Raw genomic sequence first — 23,099 nt, 5'->3', positions numbered from 1 at the left:
CTCACAATGCGACGCGAGCTTGTAGATCCGCTATTTTGGGTGCTCGACACTGGCACGCAACTAAACTCAAGCATCGGGGCTTATAGGTTTAAAAAGGCAAAAAAAAGGTAAAAATGGCATTTATAAAATTACTGTCCTAACGTTTTGATGGCCTCACAAGTATAGCAATACAAACGTGTGTGTTTATTTGTTTTGTTCTGTTTGTAGGAGCATAGTTAATACATGCGTGACTGCGTGCATGTTTGGGAGAGTCTTCGTCTGTATGCCCATCTCGGCTGTCCATCTCAGTGCGTCTGTCCGTGTCCGTCCGTCCGTCTGTCTGTGTCCGTGTTCGTTTGTCCGTCCACGTCATTTGGGTTTGTCACGTCCGTCCGTCCGTCCGTCCGTCCGTCCGTCCGTCCGTCCGTCCGTCCGTCCGTCCGTCCGTCCGTCCGTCCGTCCGTCCGTGCGTCCGTGCGTCCGTCCGTCCTACGGCGCGTAGTTCTTGGGCCGCATCATCATCTTGACAGTCTTGAAGGCCTGCCGGTAGTTGGTGGGGTAGTACTCCGAGGACATGTTGTGCCAGGTGCCCCAGAAGATGCCGTTCCGCACGCCCTTGTACCTCTTGTGGTAGTACTTGCCGTTGAGGTTGGCCGACATGCAGGCGTCGAACCACCAGCCGGAGCTGTAGTAGGCGCCGCAGTTGCCGCTCGGGTACATGTCGTTGTCGCGGTCCGGCGTGGTGAAGAACTTCTGGTCGTGGTTGAAGTGCTTGTTGAAGCTGATGGCGTTCCCCGCCGTGCCGCTGGTGGTTTAAATTCAAACGCAAATATTTTGGTTAGAAAAATATTCAAAGGAATGAAATTGATTTACATGTAAATGTATATACATTTTTGCATTTTTGTATTAATACCGTTTTTGTGCTTTTCTCAAGGTGTAATTTTATTTCTTGCCGTAGCAACTGCTTATGTGTGTGCCTACCACACAATCAGTGTGCATGCACTCACACACATTTGCGTTGTTGGGTGTGTCTTTTTGGTAACCGTGGTTATCAATTGCCTGTTCATTTGTAACGTCACACAAATAGACACTATTTAAAGGATGTTTGTTGGTCTGGTTCTTAACCCGATGAAGACCTTAACCGGTCGAAACATGTTGGCTGTTTTATAGAATAAACTTATTTTTTTCTTCCTGGAATATAGTGTTTATTTCAGTTGATACTAGAAGCACCACAACTTTTTTTTGTATCTCCTATGCGCACCCGGGTGGCCTCTGTTTTTTACACGTGGATTGTCGTTTAATATGGTCTGCTGTCGGGGTGGAAAACACCATATGTCCAAATCGGTTACTTTTCATGTCAACCTGTGTTCCATTGGATCCAATGTGGTTATTATTATGCCAATAGCCCCTTTCCATCTGTTCAATATTTACAAAACTCACGGTCTGACTTAACCACTTTGACTTTGACTTTCAAAATGTTTCAAAAATAGCAGATCTACTGTACAAGCTCAGCGCGTTGTGAGCTTGTACTTTTGTGTGACGCTCTTGTAGGAATAAATGAGGCATTCATCTACAAAATAAATACTGTACATAATACTACATATACTAGTAATGTATAGAAATATGGAGATGTAAGGTTTCTGCCCGACAGCAATGATGTGTTTTTGTTTGTTTGTGAATACTGTACTGTATATAAATCTCCATATTTGAGCTTTTATGTGTTTTTTTCATAAATGAATTCCATATTTCATCATAGCGTCACACATAAAGCATCTAAAGTAGCAGATCCACAAGCTTGAAATGTGGTCTGCGTTTGAATTTGAATCCTGAAAAGTAAGAGTTTTGGCTCCCACCCGACAAAGACGATATTTTCTTTTTATCAGCTGTTATTAAAATCTCTGTTGCCGCCTTACACTTTAGCAAAGAGCTTTTCAATTACACTAGACAGCATTATCCTACAATGGTCCCCCTGGTGCAACCTTACTGTCTGTATTTACGATAATAGTTTTTTTAAGTGGTTGTCATACTCAGACGTCCTTTCAAATCGCTTATTTGATTTAAATTGCACAGCTATGCAAATGGGACACTGGTGCTCTTTCAGAGAATAAAGCTTTTCTTATGAAATCGATAAGTCGAGAGCAGTCCAGGGACCTCTGTCACAGAAAACAAATTGCTACTTTAGTCTTGCTTTATTAAACACTCGAGTTACTGTCAGTCAGCAGTGAGGACGAAGCGTGGAAATGTAGTTATAATTTTTTTTAATATAATCTGCGGAGGGGCTGCTTGCCTGCAGTGAATGAAATGCCACTGAACCTTAATCTATTCCTTTTTGAGCAGACCTGCACATTCTGTGCTGTATGGAGTTTTGTTTTCGAAGCCTTTTCTCTCCCTTTTCTCCCAAATGTAGTCGTTATGCCAGTTGATTCCTCCCCCACACACATTCTGTGTTGTCACTGCTGTTGTATCCTACTGACTCAGACACCTGCCAGTGAGGAGCCCCCACCGGGAGGACGTACTGTTGTATCCTACTGACTGAAGTGGCGTTTCCATAAAGCCTCTTAACCCTTTCCAAGCCACGGGGAGCCCCTTAATATTAAAACCGTACTATATCGGACTTCCTAGGGGGGGAGGGGCAGCCAATCGTCTTTTCCCGTACTTTCCTGTATTTACCGAAATAAATGATTTTCATCCGAAAATCGGCGATCGTCTAACCTTCCCTAGTCACCACTCGTCCATCGGTGGCTCGTGGCTGCTCTGACATGAACAGAAGTGACTCTCATGGCGTTTCCTTCTTCAGCCTTCCTTCCTCCCACCCACTTGTTGTTTGGACGTTAGCACTAGCAGAGCTGGAGTGCTAGGTGCTAGGCTATCCAAAGTGGACACATCGACTGTTCAGTCACTCCTGGACTATATGCATGGATCGTTATGCGCGCGGATCTCGCACGCGAAACGCACGGGGAGATCGATGCTCGGCCAAAACCACCACTCTATCCCAACGGAGATCGAGAAAATCACGGTGAGCTAATGACCTGGGGGAGAAAAAAAAAGAAAAAACAACGGCGCTGTCCAAGAAGGAGGGGCGGCGGGCTCATGTTTATAAACATAATATTATGTCTCAGATCACAATACAATAATAGAAATTTCACGGCTAATCTACCAACCACCATTCTATTTCGGACGGCAAAGTGTTAATGCGCATTAAGGCTTTTGCGCTTAAATCTTTTTATGGAAACACACGATTCGAATAAACTTTCATTATCCACAAAAACTTTTATGCGCTTGGAGGAGGTGGATTTTGAGGCTTTATCTAAAAAACGTAATACTAATGCACATTAGTGCAATGGAAACACGAAGCGAATACGTTTTGAATGAAAATGCATTGAACTTGCATGATATCGATTTGGCTGAAGGAGCTACCAACTTGTTAGCGCCATGTTCCCAACTACTGTACCTTGCATTGGATGTTTATTTTACGGCTCTGTTGTGTGCAAGCCTCGTCCGTCACATCATCCAAGTAAATCCCGGCTAACCCTTCGTCATCACACCGTGTTGCGTGCCAAAAGTGGCCGATCTACAAGCTCACAAGCTTGTAGATCTACTATTTTTTTGCAAAGACATTTGAGTGAAAAAAGACTGTATCAATTAGGCCTACGTATAAGTACCTTTTACCAACTCTAGAGGGTTTAAATGGTACCGGATATGCAGCTCATCAAATAAAAGGTGAGTTGATCACGATAAATAAAATCTCCACGATACGATTATCGCAAGTGTTTTTTATCACAATATACGATAATATCGCTTATCGTCCCATCCGTACCCATAACCTCCGTGGTGGTGGGCACTCTGCACCACCCTAGCGTTGTTGTTTTTAGTTTTTCTTTTTTTTTTTTTACTAATTTGTTTACCGGTAAACTGAATGCTCAATTCATTTAAACGAACAGCTGATAACGTGATCTAAAAAGAAGACATTTATGGTATGTGTAAAACTCCTGCACTCAACTGAGCTTAATATTTTGCATGCTAAAGTTCAGTTGGCCTGCAACTTCAGTGTGAGCTCCACTGATGCTGAGAAGCTATGTGTGTACCTGTATCCACTGATGGACAGGCGGTAGCGGAGGAACTCGTTGGCCACGTAGAACTGGTCGTACTTGGCGTACTCGCGGACACCCTCGAAGTCTTCCAACTCGATGCGAAGGATCATGTCTTTGGACTTGGTCAGCAGGTGAATGTGGTCGTTACCCAGCCAAAACTCACCCCTGTGTGGGAGAGAGAGAGCAGACAGAAGAGTGTTATCATGCAACACAGTTTTAGTTAAGTTATTGCATTTTTTTTGTGTCAAGCCTTGTTTCTATTTTTATTTAATTAAACTCAAACGTTTTCTTTTAAATTATAGTTTTGGCTATTTTGTTGGTTTTACTTAGAGAAGAGAGAAGCGAAGAGTAAGAAGAGATTGTGAATAAAGGCTTGTATTCTTAGAACCTGATCAGCAACAGGATATCATCATCATTTGTTAGCGAGCCATAATTCAGCCTAAGAAAGTCGGCGAGAGCCGAGGGAGAAGGAGGTTATAAAAGAGGGAAGTTATAATCTAATATATCACTGCGCTTCGTCGTTTCCCAGATGGAATTCACACCTAGCGTAGAGGAGAGGGCAATTTAAGAAGAGGTGAATGGAGGACAGTGACTTGTTAGCTGACACGATGCTGCCTCCGAGCTCAAATAAAGTGTGGAGGGAAGATGTGTTTTTGGAATGCATATTGGCAACCTAACACTTAGCCTCAGAAACCCAGGCTTATTTTGGCGATGGGAAGAAAAATAAGCCTGGGCAAGCCCCCTTATAACTGTGCTGGTTCATGACATTTTAATTGTATAAATAAATGTAGCCGTTCAGATATCTTATTTTACATCAGTATTGTTCATGTGAACTGGTTTGTTTAGGCTTATCCATTATAATGATAAAATCGCTATGATTTATCACTCGTTTTCCACCGCGGATCACTTCCTCATTTACTCAAAGCAGACAGCAGCAGGAGTCATGTCACCCTCCGCTTCATTTCGAGACGCCGAAGGACACAGGATCCGCCGGGCAGCATAGAATGTGCCGCGTTAGGTTAGACTAGCTAACACTAGATTCGCAACAGTGTTCATTTTGACAGTATAGTTGATGTAGTTTTAGTCATAGGAATCTGAAATGTTTTAGTTTAGTTTTAGTCTACGTGGTAATGCCTGATTTATACTTAGCTGTGTACCGAAAATAGTCTATCTACAAGCTTGTAGATCGACACTTTTCAGAGCGTGACACCCACGCGCAACCAATCATACAATCTGTCTGCTACTGGATCTCTTCTCCGGGCTCCCCCAGAGTTAGTGTCGAAGTGTCCTTGAGTAAGATGCCGAACCCCTAATTGCTCCCGATGAGCAGGTTGGTGCCTTGCATGGTTTCCGACGCCATCGCTCTATGAATGCATGTGTATGTAAATGGGTTAATGTAATGCACAATCATTGCCTTGGATAAATTATTTTGCAATTTTTGCTATGCATTCTCACACCAAAGAAACGGAGGACAGATTTGACCACACAGCATTATTTGACGACTTCACAACATCGGCACGGCGACTCTCTCGCCTGCGTTTCGCTCGGGCGGTGCCTCGCGGCTCACGTCGATTTATACGAATCAACGCGGGCAGTGGTGTCGCACTGGGTGCAAGCATTTACTCACAATTTGTGCTTTAACCATTGAAAAATAGCATGCTCACAGTGCGGCACCGCTGCGAGCTTGTAGATCTGCTATTTTTGAAAAATGGTGACAATTTGTGCGAGTCTTTGAATATTTTTTGAAAAACCTATGTTTCTATGTCAGTGGTGCTCAAACCTTTTCATGTGAAGGACCACCAAAATGATATGTATTTGGCCACGGACCCCCACCTCAAAATATTTAGTTCCAGCGACCCCCCAGAAGCAAAATCTGAGTTACATATGTTCGCTTAAAACATACATATATTTCACGACTTTTCAAAAATAACAGATCTACAGTACAAGCTCGCAGCACGGCACTCGAATAGCGTGATTAACCACTTAAGCCTTATACTTTGTCGTACGACAATGTTGCACAAAAACGGCTGATCTACAATAACTGCTATTTTTGCCATTCATTTTAATAGAAAAAATATATATATTTTCACTTTCACGTTCCTCACCTCTGGAACTCCCTACCCCCTGCCATCAGAAACTGCAATTCAATCACCACATTTCAAACCCATCTCAAAACCCACCTGTTTCGACAGGCATATGACTGATGTTGCTCTGCTGCAAACTATTTTGCTTGTTTTTAAACTGTGATTTCTTGTATTAACTGTTGTTTTTTAATTTGTTGTTCGGCGACCTTGAAAGGCGCCTTATAAATAAAATGTATTATTAGTGGCCAAGGCCACGAAGTGGCAAAAGGCCACTCATTGATATTGGACTTCATCATTATTCCGCCACTTTTTCTCTACCGGCTAGACCGTGCAGTCGCTTTTTACGAAACTCGGCAGTATGGCAGAGGACTATGCCAAACGGCTAAAACGCGAAGCTCGCAACAATCGGCCAAAGGGTGGCGCTGTAGGAAGCCTTTGAAAAATGCCAACTTTGAACTGGTGTAGCTCATGCCCTGTTTCAGGTACAGCAATGAAACCTGTATACACTTATGCGTCTCCTCATGCCGAACAACTTTTACGCTCTGACTTTTGACCTCTGACCTTTACCTCTCCCACAATTTTGAATTATATGAAATACAGTCAAAATCTATCTCCTCCTGGGATTTTCGCGTAACGTGCGCAAAACTTTTTTTACATGAACTTTGGACCAACACGCTCATCGCACAGCGGCCGGATTTTCTTTAAAGCGAAACATTATTTTTTAATAATTCACTGTATAATGCAGTTTCATGCAAATTATTCTTCTGCCTCTAAATCATACATGCAAAGTGACACGTTCATGGCATTTGGCAAATATGTAGAGGGTTAGTCCAAATATCACTGAAAGCAATCTTACTCCAATTGGCCAAAGGGGGGCGCTATACGAAGCGTTTGAAAACTCAAACTTTAAAGGGGCATAAGTCATGCCTCGTTTCGTTTGAAGACATGCAACTTGCTTACACGCGTGCCTTGACTCAAGCGTAAGCCATCCGTGTCTTTGTTAAGTACGCTCTGTCCTTAGATTTTCTGCCATTTTGAGCAGTTTGTAAAACACTTAAACCCGCTTTTATTCCGGAACTTTCACGTCACGTGCAAGGAACTTTTTTTACATGAACTTTGGACCAATATCTAAAGATCTGTCGGATCGTTTTTTTTTTTAAATTGAAACATGCTTTTTTAATAATTCAATCAACATTGCAAGTTTTATGCAAATTATTCTTCTGCCTCTAAAACATACATGCAAAGTAAAAATGTCATGATGAACTACTGTAGAGGGTTAGTCCAAATATCACTGAAACCAATCTTACCCCAATTGGCCAAAGGGGTCGCTATATCATTTTGAAAGAAGGCATTAGTACATTACATGAAACTTTTTCTTTTTTCTTTTCTTTAAAAAAAAAAAATGACAGGTCCATTATGTGTTACTGCCGTAGTGTAGTGGTCAGTGCCTGTGCCTGGTATACGGATGGTTGTCAGTTCAAACCCCACTTCGGGTTGAGTTGATGTTAACAACCTGGATGCGCATGGCATGTGCATTATGTCAAACTCTTTAATGTTGACACGTCTGATCTAACTCCAGATCACGTTCATGTTTAAAATGAGCCCCACAACTACTGTAGATTTACATGAAACTTTTTCTTTTTTCTTTTCTTTTAAAAAAAAAATGACAGGTCCGTCATGTGTGACTGCCATAGTGTAGTGGTCAGTGCCTGTGCCTAGTATACGGATGGTTGTCAGTTCAAATCCCACATCGGGTTGAGTTGATGTTATTATCCTGGATGCGCATGACATGTGCATATGTCAAACTCTTTAATGTTGACACGTCTGATCTAACTCCAGATCACGTTCATGTTTAAAATGAGCCCCACAACTACTGTAGATTTACATGAAACTTTTTCTTTTTTCTTTTCTTTTTTTCTAAAATGACAGGTCCATTATGTGTTACTGCCGTAGTGTAGTGGTCAGTACCTGTGCCCAGTCTACGGATGGTTGTCAGTTCAATCCCCACTTCGGGTTGTGTTGATGTTAATATCCTGGATGCCCATGACATGTGCCTATGTCAATCTCTTTAATGTTGAAACGTCTGATCTAACTCCAGATCACGTTCATGTTTAAAATGAGCCCTTCTCTACCGGCCGTTTTTTTTTCTGTTCTGAGTAAAAGAAAATATGATCACTCGGAAAATGTCAGAAATACTCAGATTACATTGATTTCACCCCAAGCCTCCAAAATATAAAAAAGAAATCAATAAAATCAAGGCACTCAGCCTACATAGAACTTTTTTTTTAAACAAACATGGTTAACAGATCCTGTGGCTGCCTAGTGTAGTGGTCAGGGCATATGCCTTTCATGCAGAAGGTTGTTGGATCGAATCCTGCTTGGGGTTTATATAAGCATAATACCATGACATTTGGTAGACTTTACAGTTTGGTTCCTTGAACAATGTCTGATATGGAGCCTTCCTATAAATGTCCCCCAACCCCCCTTGATGCGTATTTTAATATCCGCCATTACTAAATAATGCATTTTGCATCATAAATCCTGAAACAAGCATTATAATACAAACTGTCATGTCTACACCTATGTTGTGATTTTCAAGGATTGCAATGATATCATGTACCAGTTCCAGTGGCCTAGTGATTTGAGTGTCTACCCTGAGACTAGGAGATCCGGGTTCAAACCCGGGTCGTGTCATACCAAAGATTCTAAAAAATGGGACCCAGTGCCTCCCTGCTTGAAACTCAGCATCAAGGGTTGGATTGGGGTTAACTCCCTGCGACATACTAGCGTTATGTCCAGGGGGTGTACTTGTACATCAAGCTGCCTTACGCTACAGAAACAGGAGATAGGCTCCTGCCCTATGAGATTCATAGCCTGGCCGATTCATATGGTCTTCATAGCTCAGCAAGGCTTACTATGTACATCATCAAACTGTCCAGGTGCATAGTATCACAGTTTTTTTATGTCATCATCAAACTGTCCAGGTGCATAGTATCACAGTTTTTTTTATGTCTGTTGCATATAGGCCTACAGTCTTTTGCATACATGTTGTGTAGAGGCCAATTTGTGCTTTTACCTATAACCACCGATTAGTGTAAAACTTCCAGCCAGCAAATTGGTACTGTGGGAGCCAACACATGGGCACCGGTCGCGAGGACGTCCCACAAAAACATACGTGGACGTACTGAAGGAAGACGTAGGGACACAGAACACCAATGAGCTGGCCAGATGTATGGAGAACCGAGATGACTGGAAACAACGATGGAGGGCTCGTCTGAGGACGACCTAGATAGATACACTTCCCAGAGGCCAAGGAAAAACCTGTGCCCTGCATTTTTCACATCTGCCATTTATAGCGCCACCAGAAGGCCGACTTACAGTATGTAAAACACATTTTTCGATATTACTCCTTCAGATTTTATCCGAAAATCTCACAAATCAGTACACAGTATCTCTACAGTGATGTAATCATGACGGATTTGTCAGATATCATATTCTATCTAATTGGCTAACATTGAATTCCATGGTTTGCAGGATTGCTCCTTTTTGAACAAAATGTCTCAAACGCAGCCTGCTATGTGTGTGGGATTTTGCACACACATTCCCACTAGGCCAAGGAACAGATGCCACCCTTCTCACATTGGCCTGTTATAGCGCCACCAGCGGGTCAATTTTTGCAAAACACATTTTTGGAACAAAATGCTTCAAATCCCGCATGCAGCGTCTGATTGCCGTGAAAGGCCCAAGAACACGTGGCACCCTTTTCACTTTGGCCTATTATAGAGTCACCACTAGGCCAAAAAAAAACCTACCTGACCTGCCGGAGTCCTGTTCGGAAGAACACTGCTTCTAGTTTTTCTTTGATGTCTTCTTTGCTTTCCCTTGATGCCTTTTTGCTTTCCTGCTTTTTATGCCTTGGCCACTTTATCGCTGCTTGCAGCTATATTTATTATTATTATTATTATTCTATCCCCCAAAACCGATAATCGTTCCTAAAAAAATATATATATATATTATCGATCTCACACATACCTGAAGTCCCCGAAGCCCTTCTTGTACTCGGCCCAGGTGCGGTTGAAGCTGACCGATCCGTTGAGTCGCTGCTGGATGACCGTCCAGCCGCCACCGAATGACTCCATGTCACAGAACACCTGCAAGCACAGAGATAAAGGACCATTATCGTTATTATCGTTTATCCTGAGAAACGCTCTCAATAGTCATATTGTCTGAGATTTAAATTCAGTGTGAAATTGTCCGTAATTACACTGGATCTGACCTGGGCTCTTTTTTCCCATTTACATAGAATATTTTTTTTTGCCAAAAGTGATGCTTTGTGAGCTTGTAGCTATGCTATTTTTGGCTAGTGTTCCCCACATAATATGGGCTCTGGGGTGCAAAAGTGGAATTTTAAGAATCCTAAGCATATTTTGATTTAGGGATGGGACGATACGTGATATTATCGTTTATCGTGATAAAAAACACTCGCAATAATAGTATCGTGGAGATTTAATGTATCGTGATATCGTTCTCCGTCATGCACTGGGATCAATTCACCTTTTATTTACCGAGCTGCATATCCGGCACCGCTTAAAACCTCTATAATTGGTGAAAGGTACTTATAATATACGTACGTACTTGATACAGTCTTTTTTTCCCACTCTATCAAACGTCTTTGCCCAAAAAATAGCCGATCTACAAGCTCACAGCGCGTTTTTGGCAAATGTTGCGTCCCAGGATGATAATGGATGTTTGGGATATTGTGATTATCGCGATATCTTAAAATCACGATTTCTTTGGTCACAATAATAGTGATATGACATTTTCATATCGTCCCATCCCTATTTTGATTATCGCGATAACATAGTTTAATTGCAATTGTTTTGGCCACAACAACGGTGACATGACGTTTTCATAACATGGCCCCATCATCTCTACCTGGAAGGTTCCGTTGCGGTGGTCCGGCGTCACGTTGTACACACCGTTCTTCCTCTGGTCCAACACGTTGTAGTCAGAGCAGTCCCTGGGTGCCAGGATGACTGCAGAGAGACCGAGAGAGAACAATGTAGCTCCAAAGTCAGTAATTGTACAAAATTCAGTATTGTTCACCACGACCACCACGCTCCACTAAACTAGTTCTTGTCAGATTTAAAAGAAACATTGGACAATATACTGTACATAAAGGGTCAACATTACATTTAATTATGACACCACATAAATACCATATTTCCAACCGGTTTTGATTTCCCACAAACATACCTGTAAGACTCCCTAAATCGGGAGATAAGCGACCGTCAAGTCGCATACACAAACTTTAGAAGGCAATTGTAGCCAATCAGGAGGGAATATGGGAAATGGGACAGATCCATGTTGATGACATGACTTTAGAGATATTGTGTACCGCTTTGCGTGATTTTAGGCCAAAATCTGTTGGAGCAGTGTCCAAAAATGTGTTTTGCAAAACCCGGCCTGATGGTGGCGCTATAAGAGGGCCATGTGAGAAATAAGGGGTGGAGGTTGTGATTTGCCATCCAAGGAGTGTGTGCAAAGAGATATGACTAGGGCAAAAGTGTGGCGTGATGTGACGTGACGTGGCGTGACGTGACGTGACAGACTGACAGCCAGGGGAGCACATTACATTTAATTATGACACCACATAAATACCATATTTCCAACCGGTTTTGATTTCCCACAAACATATTAACAATCTTGTTTTTTTTCTTCTTTTGAAATATTTTCTTTCATATCAGGACATTGCAATGATCAGACAATAACCCAACTAGTATCTCCTAGACTCCCTCCTCAGTCAGAGTTTGAATGAAAGTAGAATTATGTCCAGGATAGAGGTTTGCATTGGCACTGCCCTTGCGATTCAATTCGATAACGATTCACCTGGTAACGATTCGATTTGATTCGATTCTACGATGCATCACGATGCATCACACTTTTCTGTATTACTGCACAACGTGGCACATTTTTCATCAGTCAGTACATGCTGTCAGATATATTGAACAACATATTTTATTTGGAATTATAGGCCTATATGTAATATTATACACAGTATTATAATGATGTATTATATATAATTATATGTAGGCTTCGAATATTGATGATGACATGTTGCTGCATGCATCGCGATGCATTGCTGAATTGATTTTTTTACACCAGGACGTAATTTGCATTATTTGCATACAGATGTGAAAGGAGCGCCAGCCATTTGAGTCTCCTGATTGTATGTAAGTAAGCCTTGCCGAGCCATGAGACCCATAGATCAGGAGCCTGTCTCCTGTTTCTGTAGCGTGATGCGGCTTGTTGTATAAGTACTGTACATCCCCTTGTACATGACACTACACCCATGACCAAACCCTTGATGCTTGAGTGCCTGAAGAGTGCTAGTCCTGATTAGCCTGGTTCCAGCCCATAGACCCCGCCCACTCTCAGAGTGGACTGTTTCTCTGGTCTGGAGCTGAGTAAATGAATCGCAGTTTAGCAACCCAAAATTGTGGCTTTCCAATGAGCGCAGGGGGTGGGGGTGGGTCTAACGAGGTTCACACACACCAGGCAGGCATGCACACACACACACGCGCTGTTTTCACCAAGCTGTTAATGTTGATTACATGATCTGGTCGCAGTTCTGTGTGGAAGCAGTCACTGGCACAGACAGACACTCACACACACGCACGCCACGACTGTGCGTCGCGATAACTTGCGCGCGGCCAAGCGCGTGCATGCTCGCACAAAAGTCCCTCCCCCGTAAATCGTTCAGACGGGGCACAGTGTCAGACTCAAGCGTCAGCTGAGTCTGAAATCAGGCTAAGTCCTGATCATATGTGACAACCAGATCATTTACAAGACGATGTTGAATGGCTACTACAACCATGTTTGATACTTTAACCTGTTAACAATCCTGTATAATTAGCAAAAAACGCCTATACACAGCGTACCCAAAGTAAACTGATTGTTGTTCATGAACCATTTGGAGTATTGCATTGGGCATGGTCTCATTTTGAAGGAAACATTTTGAAGTTTTACCCAGAAATAAATAATCACTCTGTGTGCAACTGACATTGAGTAATGCAAGTTTTAACTTACTGGAATAGCAGGTTTTTAATCCTCGCCTAAATATTTTCATAACACTGTTATTATCATATAGGAGCTGAAAAACACAATGTGGCCACATTTTGAAGCCTTACCTAGCCCAATTTCAAAGGACATGATAAAACTACAGAATATGAATATTTTACACATGTTTTACTAATTGTAAGTCTATATGCGTTTTCAGTTGGAGACATTTGCATATATCATCTAAAAAGGTCAAAAAATGGCTAATAGACTGGATTTTTTTAATTTTTAATTTTTATTATTTTTATTTATTTATTATTATTTTTATTTTATTTTTTTATTTTACTGACACCCCTAACACTCTTGGTCTGACATGCGGCGCGCTTCTGCGTATTTACGCATGTCCAGTAGTGCTGTTACGCAGGCGTTTTTGGGTATTGTAGTTCACTTCAGCCAAAACAAATTAGGCATCATTTTTCTGAGAATTTCATTGGCTATAAGATGTGCCAGTCATCAGAACAACCTGTTGCCACTGGCTGAATCTATGGCACAGGAAACATGGCCATGCACCGCCTCTGAACACAGACCATTGGTTGCTATTGGGGGGGTGGGACAGGACTAGAAGCTTCAATTGGGTGACATGAAGTGTCAATCTAATCTGCATCGTTTGGGGTCCATTTTGTGAGCAAACAAAGGGTTATACTGAAAATGCGGACTGGATTTACATGCAAAACACCGTGAAGAATTGTCTTTTGTCGTCATCACGTTTGTATGTCTGCCAATGGGAGAACAGTGATGGCATGAAGGAAAACATGGTTTGGACTATTTTCAATCAATGGCTTGGATTATGTGTACTTTCCACGAGATAAGAACATCATTATTATGGAAGTAGATCATGTTGGTGGACTAGAAACCAGTTTTGAACGTGAGTAGCAATAACTTTATCAACATTTGTTTGTTTATGTATGTCAGACTTCAACGTTGATAGATGCTACAAACACAGGGTTTGCAGCTCTGTAATCACAAGACTTGTGGCTTTCTATAGGTATGCGACATGCCCGTGTAGGTGAAACAGACGCTTGCGTGGACGACGTGAATGTTTGTCAAAGTACGGCAGGCGGGCCCGCCGGCGGGCCGAGAACTGATACGAGGTATTAAAGGGATATTTCACTTTCAAAACAACTTTTGGTCATTTTATTGTTTAATCAGGCTTTTATGAACACCCTGAACAGTTTTTAATTTGCTTGATTCAATATTTAGATATTTGATGTAAATGTTACCAGGCCCTCCTCCTCCAGGGGCCCTCCCCATACACAACCATTGTAACTTGAAACTCCATTTTAACCATGATAAATTCATTAAAAATAACCATATTTTTTTCTGGTGACTCATACTACCCTCCTAATACCTGAGCAGGCCGTGTTTTTTCGACAACCTTTTTCATTTATTTTTAATAATTATTTGGGAAAATGGAAAACATGTAATACACAAAGGAATTATTAAAAATAAATGAAAAAAGTTATAAAAAAACACGGCCTGCTCACATATTAGAAGGATAGTATGAGTCACCAGAAAAAATAATGGGTGTTTTCAATGAATCTATCATGGTTAAAATGGAGTTTGAAGTTACAATGGGTGTGTATGTGGAGAGGCCCTGGGCCTGGAGGGCCTGATAACATTTACATCAAATATCTAAATAATGGATCAAGCAAATTAAAATCTGTTCAGGGTGTTCATAAAAGCCTGTTTAGACGATAACATGACCAAAAGTTGTTTTGAAAGTGAAGTATCCCTTTAAGTTGGAACTGTGCAGACATCACTCTGTGTGTGAGCACTATGGACATGATATCCACACTGTGTGTGAGCACTATGGACATGATATCCACACTGTGTGTGAGCACTATGGACATGATATCCACATTGTGTGAGAGCACTATGGACATGATATCCACACTGTGAGAGCACTATGGACATGATATCCACACTGAGAGAGCACTATGGACATGATATCCAAAGCGCTCCTCAATGCTAAAGAAGTAAAGTTTTCTGTGGGCACTACCCTTTCCTGTCCACCACTGAGAGAGAGAGAGAGAGAGAGAGAGAGAGAGAGAGAGAGAGAGAGAGAGAGAGAGAGAGAGAGAGAGAGAGAGAGAGAGAGAGAGAGAGAGAGAGAGAGAGAGAGAGAGAGAGAGAGAGAGAAGTTTATATTGAATCATATTTCCGCTAGCACTCTGGCCTATTTCCTGTATCTGCCTCAGCAGCATGGCAGAGAGTACACTGTTAAAGACAAGAGGGAATCGTACAGTGTAGAAAGAAGATCACAGAAGAGCTAAAAAAATAAATTTGTATTTTTGTATTTGTATTTACTGTAAAGATAAACAAGAGGTTGGAAAAGGAGGAGAGGGTTTGAGAGAGGAAGATAATGGAGAAGTGATATACAGTAAGTATAAAATAATACATCAGATAAAAGTCTATGCTATACCCAGTGGTAAATCGTTCCCCCTAAGATACACCACAGTATGTCACTAGAAAAACTTGGAGATTAGATCCATTTCCATTTGGACAGATTGAAACTAACTTAATACTTGACGTTTAACCACTTGAACACCATCAACCATATTCTGGGGGGGAACATTCGCGGATCTAATAGCTCACAACGTGTCATGCTGCATCGCATTGTGAGCTTGTAGATCTGCTATTTTTGGCAAATACATTTTGTTTGTAGATCGAACAAGAACTCTCCGTGCAAGTCAGTAAAAAATATTTTAACCATATTTTATACTTTGGTAACATTTGCAAATATTTTAATATACATTATGTTTTTTAAAGCAATTTTTGCGTCCCTCTGGTACAAAATATTTTTGCAATGGGGTTCCGCAGCCAAATACGTATCATTTTGGGGGTCATAAAAAGGGATGGAGCTCATTAATTTGTATTGATAATGAGCACCTTATCTGGCTTTTATCGAGCCCACTATTGAGGATTTTCTAATATTTCGTGGAAAGCTATGAGACAACAAATTCTGAACAGAACTGGTATCTTTTTTTATTGGCCAGTTGTTGTGACTGTTTGTGGCTGACCACCATCTATGAAGATGACAATTGACAAAAGTAACAAATGTCATACCGGTATATCATTAAAACAATCAGTCATTAGTGTGCAATAAGTGTTAAATGGCTTTATATTATGGATAGTACTGTAATCATTTCTTGATCACCTCTTGTCTTGATTGTTTAAACATGACATCATGGGCCGCTATGCTCGATAACAAGCTTGATAAGCCCAAAGCTTATTGATACCGGGTACTCAATAAATCTGTTATTGGGTTATCGAGCTACCCTTGTTTAGGGCTCCATCACTAGTCATAAAAAGGTTTGAGAACCACTGCCGTGGGGCCACTCACTGCACAGCAGCCGCCGCTTCGCTGCCTGCCTTATTAGCTTGCAAAGCCGGGACCAAAAATCCACAATGCTGCCCGTCAGTTAGAGTTTGGGAAATGAAAGGGACGGACGTGTCAAAACAGAGGAGGAGGTGGGGGGGATCAGAGAGACATGTAGCACCTCGCTGGGAGTCAGGGACCCCACTCCGCACGTAGAAAACATCTTGACACCAGCGACAGGAGAGGAGAGGAGAGGAGAGGAGAGGAGAGGAGAGGAGAGGAGAGGAGAGGAGAGTTGTTCCCCTCTAGTCCTGAGCTGAACTGTCTGATACTCTCCAATGTATTACGCTGCACTAGAATAGACTGGAATAGTATAGATTAGCATAGAATATTTCGTAACACTTAAAGGTCATTATACACATTTACATTACCGTGTTATGAAGCCACCAAATTACTATGTATTTGGCCGTGGACCACCATCTGAAAATAATATGTTGTTCCAGGGACCCCATCCCCATACTAGATGTGTGAATGTTGCGTGCGTGCGTGCGTGAGCGAGCGTGCGCTGCTCAACTGCGCGCTGCTAAACTGCACCCCTTGGTCAACCAGGCCTGCCCCATGGTCACCCAGCGGTATTGCAGTTCATGCTAGATAGATAGTAACAAACAAACATACACACGCAGTCACGCATAGGAGACGGTGTGACCACCGCTCAAAGAGAGATTTGGTGTAGACAGAGGGAAAAAAGTACAGAGAACCCGGGTCCGGTTTAGAGGATTTAAGTGGTTATTTACAGAGCACTGGTGGAGTGGAACAGGGTGAAAGTGTACAGCGATTGCACACTAAGCCAGTACCGATATAGCAAGATCAGTGCCAGGGCTGCCCCCCCCCCCCCCCCCCCGATTTCAAAGTGAGGCGAGAGGCACTAATGACTATGGGGCTTTTAAGCCGTGACATCATTTTGTAGGCAGAGGAGAACTCTGCCCCCAGAGCATTTTCTGTCCCTCGCTATTTCAACAGATCCGAGACCACAATAACGACTAAAGTATAATTCTACCACTTTCCTTTCAACAACAAAGAGAAGAAAAATGTGTAAATAGTAAAAATAGTAAAAAGATTCACGGAAACTGGGGGCAGAAATTCTCCTCTGCCTACAAAATTATGTCATACTTAACAGCCCCATAGGAGACGGTAGGAGAAGTCAAAATAACCGCATTGGCCCGGACTTAAAGGTTTGACTTGGATAATAACATGTCCTTGTGTCAGTCTCACCGATCAATACGGAGGCTAGTTTGTGTTCTCAAACGATTAATATTTAATATTAGGTACAGTATGTGCAGTGCAGGAGCAGGAAGTAGAGACATACCGTATAGTCACTATTGAGCAGAAACTTTGGATTCAATTTTTTTTGTAAATTAATGCGCATTGCGCAACTTCATCATTCAACATTGTCACACAAGTAGTGAAAATAGTAGATCTACAAGCTTACAACGTGTTGCATTACGAACGCATTTTAAAACATACGTTTATATAATATGAAAGTATGTAACGGTTTTGGACATAATCCATAATGGTAGATTGAAAAAAAAAAGTTTCTCTCAACAGATTGAATAAAAGTGCAACGTTTCATGACCATTGCTCAAGGTAAAGTAGATTTTGTCATTGTCGGGTGGAAACCTTGTATCTCCATGTTTCAAATCTGTATGCTCTTTCGCAAAGCAAAGCCCTGCTTCATTGTACAAGGCCGTTGCACAAAAGTAGTGAAAACAGCAGATCTACGTAGATCGGCTGTTTTCACTAGTTTAAATCGTTTTTAAAATGAAAACGAACGCTTTTAGACATACAAGGTTCTCACCCGACAACGACGATTTGCTTGTTCCAAGTTTTATGTTAATTGCTGTTACACCCCACCTTAGGCCAGTCAATGCAGTTTGGTCTGTGCCAGATGGAAGCAGCATCATTAATCCAAGTTTTTCTGAAAAGAGCCCTGAGTTTTTGGACATTATAGTGCATAATGATGAATGACCACAGGTATGGATTAGACTCAAGCATTCAACATTCTCCCGCTGCCGCTGCCCGCCCAATTCCCTCTGGGGACAAAAGGCTGTACGTGCACACAGGGGCGTCACAAGGGGGGGGGGAAGTGGGACTGAGTTACTAGGGCCCAAGGTATGGAGGAGCCTTAATTATTTAGTTATTGAAAAATAGCAGATATACAAGCTCACAGCGCGACACCGAGTGCCGCGCTCCGAGCTTGTACATCTGCTATTTTTGAAAAGTTGTTAAAATGTGGGGAAATCTTTGAATTTTTTAAGCGAACATTTGTAACTCAAATTTTGCTTCTGGGGGGTCCCCGGAATTAAATATTTTGAGATGGGGGTCCGTGGCCAAATACATATCATGTTGGGGGTCCTTGACATGAAAAGGTTTGAGCACCACTGACATAGAAACATAGGTTTTTCAAAAAAAAAATGAAAACGTAGAAGGATTTGAAATATTTTTCTAAAATAGCAGATCTACAAGCTCGCAGTGAGCTTGTAGTTCAGCTATTTTTCAATAGTTAAACCAAAATATGCGTTCCCGGTTCATTGGGGGCCCACAGTGAATCCTTGTACCCAGGGCCCAGAATTTGATGCGACACCCCTGCGTGCACGCCCCCAATGATTAGATAAATAACTTATTTTGGATACGTGTTCTTGTCGTACTTCTAGCTTTAAAACGGTTTTATAGCTTATACAGCAGGAGGATGTGTTTGAATTCTCAGGTGGAAGAAGTCTAGGAAGAACTCCAACCGCAACGTTCTGTAGACATCCATCCGAATTTATATTGAGATAAAGAATAGTTCTGTTCTTTTTTTTCTTCCCTGGGTGTATTAGAATTAGAATTCAATCCACAGACAGCCGTTGGTTTCAGGGTCTGCTTTGATAAATGAGAGATACGGCACTATGAGTACACTGTAAAAAAAAGAAGAAGGAAAAAAAACAGAGTGGTAAGCCGCAGGGCCGCTGAATTATATCTCTGTAACATTAACACCTCTGTCAGCACAAAGTGTTGTATCTATAAATTCCTCTAACGTCTCTCCCTCATTTAAACTCTCGGAGGCTCTCTCTTCACATTAGTATAACTGTAACTTCTGTTATCACTCTCCCAGCCGGTCCTCATCACTCGTCGGCGTGGGCAACAGTCCTATCATCGCGTTGTAGATAGCCAGGAGCCATCTCATCTCAACAAGCATGGCTCTGCTACATTGGCTGACCCAAATGGCTATAAAAGAAGCCTCTTAGTGATTGGCTCGCTGGCCCGCCATGGCTGGCTGCGGCATAACAAAATGTCTGCCTGGAATCTGGACGTGTTATCGACACGCCAGCGGTTAGATTGTTGCATTGTCGGGAAGAGCGGTCTGTCTGTCTGTGATCAATGGCTCTGATCTCTCTGTCTGACTGCAAGGTTTTCAACTGACTGAAATTTCGGATCTGTTGTTTGGCAGAAGAAACTCACTGCCGGCGCACCCTCTAGACCGATCGACCATCTGTTTGACTGACAGACTTGTCATCGCAGTACATAAAACTAAAAATCGCTTTCCGACTTGCGTCACTGACTAAACTGAACGACGCGCGCTGCCTCGTGCCCTGCTGCATACAGAGCACTGGAATGAGTGAAGTAGTGAGTGATGAGGCTGCTAATATCTCAGTAGCTGGCTGAGTGACTTTCTGACAGCCACTCAGCCTGATAGGGCTGATTGGCAGCCAGGCAGGCCGGCGGGAGCAACCTTCAGCGCTATCAGGGAAGAGGGAAGCATGCCCAGTGACAACAAACACTCATCTAACACCACCACCTGTCAGAGGCAAATGTGTTCCGCCGGCGATAGTACGTATGTCTCTCCCTAAGTGGAATTTAAATGTCCCTTTGAAAGTCCGCACTCGTCCACACGCACAGCCTTTCCTGTAGGAAACGCATTGCTTCCAAATTGAACACCAGTTTTTTTCCCCTCCGGGGACGGCAAAGGAAAGAGGACCACAATGGAAAGTGGGAAGTCCACAGGAATTATTTTGTGTCATCCCTAGCTTTAATGTTTTATTGTACCACGTGTTTTTTACATTTCTGGCTAACAAAGTATTCAATCAATCAAATCAATGTATGGTTGAGATGGTGTTGGGCGTATTGTTGAGTATTGTTTTTGTATTGTCTTGTATATTATTTCACATTTGCTGTTTGCCACGCCTTCATTTTCCTTCGTGCATTTCTCATCTCTCATCTAAACTCTCAATAGTCCAGGCGTTTTGGGCAGTATTTTGATGGAATCGTGCACTTTACGATAGAAGCATGAAATTTGGCCCACAGTTAGACCATGCCATATGGAACATTTTTGGCTATAGGGCCATCGCAGATTTGTCTTGGGAAAGTTGTGGGAGCAAATCAAAGTTGGGCTCTCATAGACTTTACTATAGAGTAAAATAATACAAAAAATAAATATGCTTTAAGTAGCATGTAAGGGGTCAAACTAGGTATTTTTCGGGATTCTGAATCCAATGCAAGCATTTGTTTTGCACGAAAAACATTATTTTCCGAGTTTTTAGCCCAAGGAATGTTTTTCATGCAAAACAAATGCTTGCATTGGATTCAGAATCCCGAACAATACCTAGTTTGACCCCTCACATGCTACTTAAAGCATATTTATTTTTTGTATTATTTTACTCTATAGTAAAATCTATGAGAGCACAACTTTGATTGGCTCCCACAAAATTGTTCCATATGGCATGTTCTATCTGTGTGCCAAATGACATGCTTCTATCATAAAGTGTACGATTTTTGCCCGAAACGCTCTGACTACAACTTTAACCATCTGAATATATTTTATGCCAGAGATGACATTACAAGATTTTTGTTTGTTTGTTCAAATATTAATTTTGTTCACAGGTTTTTGAAAATAGTGGATCTACGAGATTGAGCTTGTAGATCATTATTTCGATTTTGAACTGGTTACGCAGATTCCTTTTATGCTAGGCGGTCCCCAGACAAAGCACTCCTGTCCATCACAGTGGCAATGCAGATAAACAGTAACACATATCGGTTGTACATCCATCTTAAAGCTCGGTGAAACACGGGCAAGGTTTCTCAGCTGCACTCCAAAATGGACAGTGATGCCTGCAGCGGTGAAAGGAATTGGCAACGGGAGCAAAATCAATGGCGACAACAACAAAAGTGAGGTGTACAGAACAAGAGCAACGTGAATCAAATCCTCTTGGCCGTAGTTTGTGGGCTTAATAGCCAAGCTCCATCCCCTTCCAAGCGATCGCTCGCACGCAAAGGCTCTTGAGTGAATTTAATTGAATGCAAATTGCTGTATTATTTAGCATGTGTAATTATTTGTGCACAAACACTGGGTTTAAAACGGGAAGCTTGCAGCTGAAGGGCTAATAGATACAAAGTGCTGCGAATGTATTGTTTAGTGAAAGAGCATGTATATATATATACTGCAGCGAAATTATTTACCGTATATTACTGTATATTTCGCTTTGTTGAACTGAAATGCCTTTTCAGAGTCCCAACGGCTGAAGACATTTCAGGCTGGTCCCGTGCATATCAGGAGCAGGACCCATAACAAGGCAAACGGAAAGAATGGCACTGGTACAATCTCGGGACAGTTCAAAGTTTTCTCTTCTTTTGACAGGGTGCAGGCAAAACTATGTGACGTTTGTCTGAAGACGTCTGTTTGAACCGTCGACTTACAAATGTAATGACCTGTGACTGCAACTTCTAAGAGCCTGCACATGTGTTGATCTGTGCTATTGCCAGTGATCCGTCTCTGCAGCACACCGTTATCTGGATAGAAACCTGGCCAACAACCACACACCACAACACAACACAACACAACACGACACATCCTGGGTTTGCTGCTTGTGCTTTTTTAACTGATGATTTAAGAGACGTGTCCTTGTTTGCACCACAATATTCTAATTAGAAAAACATCAACAACAACTCAACCCGAACCGTTGATCTGGGTCTGAAGATTGATAGCTTATGATAAATACACACACAGTAAAATCCTCAGTGTCAATTTAAAACAAAATGAACGCTGGCAGATTTGTATTGTCTATATCTCTCTCTATTATGGATCACTTTTTGCCCAGTAACCATTTAAAATGTAATTACACCGCAATTACAAAAGCACTTAACACCCACAAAGGCCTTTATCACCTGACTCTGATTTTGGCCGTAGTTTCCTCCGCGTCGTAACCGCGGCCCTCCGCTGTCAATTGTTTATTTCTCTTGGACTTGCTTCATAACAGTCACTGCCAGGCACCACGTTTTTTTTTTCTTTTCTTTCTTCTGCTAAACCCGCGCCAGAGTAATTTGCAGATCCGCGAGCTCCAACATGACAGATTGATCTACTGAGACAAGTGTTTTCTGACCCCGGGTAGCCGGCGTGACTAATGTTAGGGCGGGGTGGGCTGCCCTTGCCACGGCGGCGGCGGCTGCAGCGTCTTGGTGCTGAGCCCAAGTCAT

At 42.1% G+C, this 23,099-nt stretch overlaps 1 protein-coding gene across 1 annotated transcript in view; it reads right to left on the bottom strand.

Annotated features, from left to right (window-relative positions):
* Nucleotides 1–462: 462 nt before the first annotated feature.
* The window catches only part of fgl2a (fibrinogen-like 2a), a 44,121-nt gene continuing 21,484 nt past the window's right edge, over nucleotides 463–23,099 (bottom strand). Inside the window, exons 3-6 of the mRNA XM_080754738.1 lie at nucleotides 11,090–11,190; nucleotides 10,187–10,305; nucleotides 4,065–4,235; nucleotides 463–784 (exon numbers count right to left, since the gene is read on the bottom strand). Coding sequence (XP_080610864.1) covers nucleotides 469–784; nucleotides 4,065–4,235; nucleotides 10,187–10,305; nucleotides 11,090–11,190 — 707 coding nt within the window. The 3' untranslated portion in view covers nucleotides 463–468. The remainder of the gene's footprint in view (nucleotides 785–4,064; nucleotides 4,236–10,186; nucleotides 10,306–11,089; nucleotides 11,191–23,099) is intronic.

Source organism: Nannobrachium achirus (genome assembly GCF_963921795.1).
Source record: "Nannobrachium achirus genome assembly, chromosome: 23".
Lineage (NCBI taxonomy): Eukaryota > Metazoa > Chordata > Actinopteri > Myctophiformes > Myctophidae > Nannobrachium > Nannobrachium achirus.
Note: the sequence above shows the minus strand (reverse complement) of the source record. Positions and strands in the feature narration are given on the sequence as shown.